The sequence below is a fragment of the Octopus sinensis genome, unplaced genomic scaffold, assembly GCF_006345805.1.
Source record: "Octopus sinensis unplaced genomic scaffold, ASM634580v1 Contig01354, whole genome shotgun sequence".
Classification (NCBI taxonomy): Eukaryota; Metazoa; Mollusca; class Cephalopoda; order Octopoda; family Octopodidae; genus Octopus; species Octopus sinensis.
The window spans coordinates 1,879-10,000 of record NW_021824784.1 but is presented as its reverse complement, the minus strand read 5'-3'; the positions used below and the strand labels follow the sequence as shown (position 1 = coordinate 10,000).

Here is an 8,122-nt window from a genome sequence, read left to right as displayed (position 1 = left end):
CTAAGCATTCTGTCCGGTGTGTTAATGATTCTGCCAGCTCGCCGCTTGGTTGCATGATGAAGGAATTAATAAGGCGGCGAGCTGGCAGAATCGTTAGCACGTCGGGCGAAATGCTTAGCGGTATTTCGGCTGCCGTTACGTTGTGAGTTCAAATTCCGCCGAGGTCGACTTTGCCTTTCATCCTTTCGGGGTCGATAAATTAAGTACCAGTTATGCACTGGGGTCGATGTAATCGACTTAATACCTATGTCTGTGGTTGTTTGTCCCCTCTATGTTTAGCCCCTTGTGGGTAATAAAGAAATAGGTATTGATAAGGTTTCGAACTTCATGAAGTACGAACATAAAACGGAAATCTTACTCTCTGGTGCTTTGGTGAAGCGATTATCGGGGTTTCGATCCTCATGTACTACCAACATAAAACCAAAATCTGACTGTGTGCTGCTATGATGAGGCAATCATTAGAGTTTCGAACCTCATGAAGTACCAACAAAAACCGAAATCTTACTCTCTGGTGCTTTAGTGAAGCGATTATCAGGATTTCGAACCTCAAGAAGTAAATAAAGCAGAAATCTTGCTCTGTGGTGCCATGGTGAGGCGATGGGCGGGATTCGAACATCATGAAGCGCCAATCGTCTTTATTAAAAGGCACGATCCAACATGGTCAATGCAATAACTTTCAATGGTGTGTCATGTGATTTATTGATGGTCGAAGGAAAAATAAGTTTGAAACTTTTAGAATTTAAATAGCAAACTAGCAGTGTCGCCCGGCGTTGCTCGGGTTTGTTTTCTTTTCGACCCTTTAGAATCGGAATTTTTGAAAAGTAAAAATTTTGCATTATGTAGCTTGTTATTCTCTTTAAGTGAACATTTTTCTGGTTGAAATACACCGAAAACTGGCAACACAGCAGTCAAAATATCGTAAAAAATGGGGATTTTCATAGAAAAAAAAAGCACCTTTTTGATGTAAATGATTTTTGGTCCGATTTGAATTTTTTCTTCTACGGAATGAAGAGCAAGCCTTTGTCTATCATACTCTCAATTTTGGTCAACTGGTGCCGCAGGGTCTCGGAGGAGATAGTGAATTACACCGAAAAATGGCGACACAGCAGTCAAAAAATCGTAAAATATAGGGATTTTCATAGACCCCCCCCCACCTTTTTGATGTAAATAATTTTTGGTGTTAACATGGTCCGATTTGAATTTTATCTTCTACGGATTGAAGAGCAAGTCTTCTATCATAATCTCAATTTTGGTCAACTTGCGCCGCAGGGTCTCGGAGGAGATAGTGTTAGTTGAAAACTACCAAACCTGCCATACACACAGACAACTTCAGTTTTATATATATAGATTAGTTGACTCCAGATGTATCCTCGGAATGAAACAAGCGTCTTCAGCTGATCTTCCTGGCATAGTTGAAACAACTGTGAAAATACAGAATATCAGAGGATTGCCTTTTGCTTCTCATGAAACACCCGAGTTATGAAGGTATTTCGATCTTTTAGCATGTTTCGATCGAAAAAGTTAATCGGGAAATTCTGTCCATTTCGACTTAATTACTGGTGAATGTAAAGAAAGGAGGGATTCGTCCGATCGGCCATATTTGTTGACGAAGGGCTTTGTGTCATTTTAGTTTCTTCGTTCCAGTAACGACCTCTTCTTTGTTTTCTGGTTGTTGTAGCATATCACTATTTCATAGTGATAGAGGGGGAGGGATAGAGAGAGAGAGAGAGTGAGAGATAGAAAGAGAGTCTCGTTAATCCAGAGAGAGAGAGAGAGAGAGAGAGAGAGAGAAAGAGAGAATGCTAAATATAGAGAGAAAGTCTTTAGCCCAGAGAGGACAAAGAGAGAATGAGAGAGAGAGGGAGAGAGGTAGGGAGAGAGAAAGGAAGGAGGGAGAGAGAGGAAGGCGAGAAGAGAGAAACAATTAGGCAAAGAGAGAAAGAGAGAGACCGAATGCGAGGCAGAGAAAGAGAGAATCTTTAACCCAGAGAGAGGGACACAGAGAAACAGAGAAAGAGAGAGAGAGAGAGAGAGAAAGAAAGAGAGAGAGAGAAAGGGACAGAGAGATTCACTATCTCAGGAAGAGATGGTGTGTGAGAGAGAGTAAGAGAGAAACAAACACAGAGAGAGTATGTCAGTACCCCCAGAGAGAGAGAGAGAAAGAGAAAGAGAGGGAAAGAGAATGAGAGAGCAAGAGTGAGAAAACCAAGTCACTTTTCTAGAGATAAGTGTGTCAGTATCTCAGAGAAAGAGAAAGAGAGAGAGAGAGAGAGAGAGAGAGGGGTGATAGAGAGGGGAGAGAGAGAGGGGAGAGAGAGGTGGAGAGAGAGGGGAGAAAGTGAGGTAGACAGGTGATGACTAAGTTGATTGATATCGTGTTGCGTTCAGGTGAGACTTTTGGTGCTTTGTCAAATAATTCGTTGAAGAGTAGAGGCCGTTTTAAATCTACTCCACCACCATCTGGCTGAATAGAAAAGACGTAAGTAAGATTGTGTTGTGTGATGTTCATGCTTTTCTGATAAAGCATTAATGTCGCCAATGATGTGAACTGGCTTTGGAAAGAAGAAAAGCCAGGTCCTGAGCCGAAGTTTGAACTTGCGATAGAAAAAGGGACGTAGCAACGATTGCTTACCTTGGCATGGGGAGGAAGATCAAATATTCTAAGGTAAGGGTGAAAATAATTAAATTGATCCCAATATATAACTGAAACGTCTGTTAGGCGGGGTGGACGGTTAGCGACCCCCATAATAATGAAAGGGAAAACACACTGGTGAAATTAGAACTTAGAAATGCATGATTAAATACAAAAATAACATTTTTAACATTGGTAATATACCATTATGTGAAGGCTGAGTGGTTAGGGTATTCGGGCTCACGATGGTAAGGTCGTAAGTTCGATTCCCGGCGACGTGTTGTGTCCTTGAACAAAACACTTTTTTTTTCACGTTGCACCAGTTCACTCATATGGCAAGAATGAGTAGTACGTGTATATCAAAGGGCCAACCATGTCACATTCTGTATCACGCTAAATCTCCCTGAGATTAAGGGTACGCTTGTCTGAGGAGTACTCAACCACTTGTACGTTAATTTCACGAGCAGGTTGTTCTCTTGATGGGATCAACTGGAACTCTCGTTGTCGTGACCAGGGAAATACCACAAGTTTTTCGGCGAGGCTCACTATCAATTTAATGGACACCAGTACATGACTGGTACTCATTTAAATGATCACAAATAGATGAAATTGCAAAATTAAATCTCGGGTACAAGACCAGATAGTTTGGAAAGCAAATGTTGATTATATCAACCCTGGTATATAAATGGTACTTTATTTTACTGATCCTTTATAAAGAAGAAAGTAAAGGCGCGTGGCCTAGTGGTTAGACTGTTGCACTCATAATCCGATGATCGAGGTTTCGATTTCCAGACTGGTGATGCGTTGCGTTCTTGGGCTAAATGCTTAAATTCACACTGCTGCAGTTCATTCAGCTGTAAAGGAGTAACATTGCGATGGACTAGCTTCCCATCCATGGGAAATGTTGCAATCTTGATCTCGATCACTTATACGCCATGGAACCCGGGCAACGCACTTTATGAGACTCTGGACTTGTAACAATAATGTCCCAGGGTTTATGATGAAGACAACGACAACCTTGGAAATATTGAAATCGGGAACTTAAATGCTTGTGACTAATTTCAATGAGAATTTCTGATTTTAGCATAAGGCTGCCAGCAGTTTTGAGGAGAGAACTTTAACCCAAACTATCGACCCCGAGAGGATCAAAATGAAGGTTGACCTCGGCGAGGTCTGAACTCAGACCGTTGAGAATCAGACGGAATACCGCAAAGTATTTTCATCTGATGCTCAAACGATTCTGCCAGCCGAGCTACTTCTACTAATTACAATAATAAACACAACAACGAAGATAGTTTTTTTCGCTTTTCTTTATTTATTTGTATATTTATATATATATATTTTTTAATAATTATTTTATTGTATTTCCAATTTGCTTTTGAATGGGAGAAAGAATAATTTAATAACGACTGTTCAGACAGGTTCTGTAGCCTGAGGTTTCATAGGGAGAAGGGTAAGAGGGTTTGTGGTGTTCATGGCTTTCACAACGGCACTGGCGACATTCAAGAAGCGGTACCAAATTGAAACAGAAACCGGTTTCGGTGACTTACCCGCCACTAAATAAGTTAAAGACAACAAGTTCCTCAATTTTGCATTCTTTTTTGGTTTTCGTATGTGTGCATGTTTGGGTGTTGATACGTACGTGTGTTTTTCTATTTGTATCTTACCATCGAGCAGTCATTATCTAATCATCGTGATAATAACATAACGTTTAATAAACAACCAGGATGTTAACAATCATTGTTTAAACCATCAGGATGGTAGAAATCTTTAGAGGGCCATGCTGGAGTTAGTGATCGTTAGCCAAATCATTTCGATTGTGACGGCAGATAGCTAAGCATTTTGGCCATAGCGTAGGAATTCCTATACAGAACTTAGCTAACCATCTCGATGGTAAGGCACGCTTTTATTTGTTTTTGTGTAGGTGTATATCATGCTTGCATTAATCATTGGATGTGTGACAGTATATTATCGTATGTTTCTGAGTGTATATAATGCATGTAAGAATCCACACACACATAAATATATGTATATAGATATATGTAAATGCATACACACGCGCGCACACACGCACGCACACACACACACACACATGCATACATACATACGTATATATACATATTTATAAATTATAAATATGTATGTAATACATACATACACATACATACATACACACACACGCACACACACACATATATATATACATATATACATATATATATGTATACATATATAGCTAGATATATGTAAAGAATATATAAATATATAAATATGTGTATATAATATATAAATATATAATAATATATAAATATATATAATACAAATATACATATATCATATAAAATATAAGTGTATATATATACATATATATAAGTGTATATAAATATATATATATATACATATATTTAAGTATATACATATATAACATAAGTGTTATATATGTGTATATATATATATAAACTATAAATATTATATATAAGTGTGTATATATATATATACATATATATATAAGTGTATAAATATATATATATACATATATATGTATGTATATGTATATGTATATAACAGATATTATATATATATATATATGTACACACATCCACACAGACACACATATATGTGTGTATATATATGTGTGTGTATGTATCCATATCCAGCTAAGTAATTTCAAAAACAACACATAAAAACAAACGTGCATTGGAAATACACAGTTGTGATATTAGTTTCACGCTGGAATGAAGAGAGGAACAAAACTTTGACGTTTCGGGCTTTTGCCCGTCATCAAATAAAACTAGAGGAGAAAAAGAAGGCAAGAATGGAAAAAAAAAGTGAAAGAGAAAGGAAATATGTTCCATGGAACGAGATTTTCATGTAAATAATAATAATTCCATTGTTGGTTTCTGTGTGTTGTTCCAAAATTACTTCGTTGCCCTTTCCGCCAGAATGAAAGGGATTGCATTAAATCTACAATTATTATTGTATTATTAATATACATAGATACATACATACATACATACATACATACATACATACACACATACATACATATATATATATATATATATATATATATATATATATATATATATATCATATATACATATATACATATATATATATATACATATATACATACATATATAGATACGTATATACAGATATATATATATTATATATATATATATATATATATATATATATACATATATATACACAAGGTATATCCTTGTTTCTTATTTTGATATATATATATGTATGTATATGTGTGTGTATATGCATACATACACACATACATATATATATTTCTGTGAAGTGGAAATTATCGCAACTTCAGCATTTTAATATATAGATGTGTGTGTGTGTGTGTGGTGTGTGTGTGTGCGTGCGCGCTGTGAAGTGGAGATCGCCATGTTGTCAGCACTTTCTGTGTGATTGTGTGTGTATATGTACAAGTAATTGTATATGAATGTGTGAAAATAATCACTTATATGTGTATATGTATATGTGCTTATATATACACGTGCATATATATATGTGTGTGTGTGTTCATGTGTGTATGTGTGTATGTGCATGTGTAAAACGTTGTGTGGCATGTGTATGTGTCTATCTGTACACGTATATATGTATGTATATATATATATGTGTGTGTGTGTGTATGTGTTTATGTTTGTGTGAAAATGAGTTGTGTGTTTATATGTACACGTATATATGTATGTATATATATATGTGTGTGTGTGTGCGTGTTTATGTATGTGTGTGTGTGTGCATCTGTAAAATGTTGCGTGGTATGTGTATGTGTCTATATATACACGTATATATATATATATGTGTGTGTGTGTGTGTGTGTGTGTGTAAAAATGAGTTAAGTGTGTGTTTATATGTACACGTATATATGTATATATATATGTGTATGTGTGTGTGTGTGTATGTGTGTGTGCGTGAAAATGAGTTAAGTGTGTGTTTATATGTACACGTATATATGTATGTATATATATATGTGTGTTTGTGTGTGTGTGTGAAAATGAGTTAAGTGTGTGTGTGTTTATATGTACACGTATATATGTATGTATATATATATATATGTGTGTGTGTATGTGTGTGTGTGTGAAAATGAGTTAAGTGTGTGTTTATATGTACACGTATATATGTGTGTGTGTGTGTGTATGTATGAAAAGGAGCGTGGGTAATGGTGTGTGAACGTGTACTCTATCGACATCGACAGTCCTGCACGACCATGTTCTGTTTCTCTGATAGCGTCAGTTGGCCGTCGTTGTTATAATGCAGCAACGTTAAACCTTTGTACTCGTTCGGTACACAACACACACCGACCGGCATCTTCTCCGGGTTCGCTTGGTGGATTAAATTCTTTACAAGAGCCCAGTCGTTCGCTAACCGACTGCTTCCACAATCGCCTTCACAATAGTATGCGTTAAATGACGTGGGCGCTATCACCCAGTCGTCCCAGCTAAGTTCCTTAAAGTCGATTTTCAGCGAAAAGCGACAGCACTGCGTCTCTCCGTCACCCTTCTCGCAATCGCCAGTGTGGATGTCTCTCTTCACTCTTCCTAGGATTAACCTTTCCGACGTCTTTACGTTCAGTCGCGGTTCTTGGTCGCGCAAAGATCTTTTCATCAGTCGATTTACTTGGAAAATACGATGTAGGTCTTTCGTACAGGCTTTGCTGGACAACTGCAGTCTGAGTAATCCGTCTTTCTTTGTAGGTCCGTCTAACCAGTTTTGTAGGGCTTGTTGGATATTAAATATCACCCAACCGGATTCTCTGAAGTCGATGATTTTCGTGTCGACAAGAGTTCGTTTGGTTTCGCTTGTGTTCGAATCGGCAGTCACGTGATACACGTTGACCTCCATTAATGAATCAAGACTAGAGGATTCGTTCGAGGCATCCATTTTGCCTCCTCGTTTATAAATGTGTAACTTTGCTGATCGGATTATAGTCTCCATTAGCGGATCTTTAGGATGTTGTAACTTCATGGCAAACACCAGATTTGGGTTGTTATTATTATTATTATTATTATTATTATTATTATTATTATTATTATTATTGTTGTTGTTGTTGTTGTTATTATTATTATTGTTGTTATTATTCTTATTGTCGTTAGCTTGATCCAGTTTAGATTCCACGTTTTCTCTTGGGAAATCTGAAGAGAGATTAAATAAATAAATGAATAAATAAATAAATAAATAAATAAATAAATGCAAATGAAAATTTAATTGGTTTATGTTAATTATATTATATTATATTAATTTAAAACAATGTAGCAATTATGAAATTTCATCGTAAACAAGTTTAACTCAATGAATGTTAGGTTCTCACTTCCTGGCGACTGAAATGTCTACTACTACTACTACTACTACTACTACTACTACCGCCGCTGCTGCTGCTGCTACTGCTGCTGCTGTTGCTGCTGCTTCTACTGCTACTGCTGCTTGTTACTACTACTACTACTACTACTACTACTACTACTATTA

At 36.6% G+C, this 8,122-nt stretch overlaps 1 protein-coding gene across 3 annotated transcripts; it reads right to left on the bottom strand.

Annotated features, from left to right (window-relative positions):
- Positions 1-6,543: 6,543 nt before the first annotated feature.
- LOC115227036 (bone morphogenetic protein 5-like) lies at positions 6,544-7,801 on the bottom strand. Of its 3 annotated transcripts, none has more exons than XR_004997023.1 (2): positions 6,726-7,796; positions 6,544-6,567 (listed from the first exon to the last, which is right to left on the bottom strand). XR_004997023.1 is itself a non-coding variant. In XM_036498496.1 (2 exons), exon 2 carries the CDS (start codon positions 7,622-7,624, stop codon positions 6,839-6,841), a length of 786 nt encoding a protein of 261 aa, XP_036354389.1. In that variant the 5' UTR covers positions 7,625-7,695; positions 7,747-7,801; the 3' UTR covers positions 6,690-6,838. The 3 variants fall into 3 exon arrangements, 2 of the variants coding, with proteins under 2 accessions (XP_036354389.1, XP_029653836.1); XM_036498496.1 differs by lacking the exon at positions 6,544-6,567 and having other exon boundaries at positions 6,690-7,695; positions 7,747-7,801; XM_029797976.2 differs by lacking the exon at positions 6,544-6,567 and having other exon boundaries at positions 6,690-7,682; positions 7,746-7,797.
- Between the last annotated feature and the right edge of the window lie 321 nt (positions 7,802-8,122).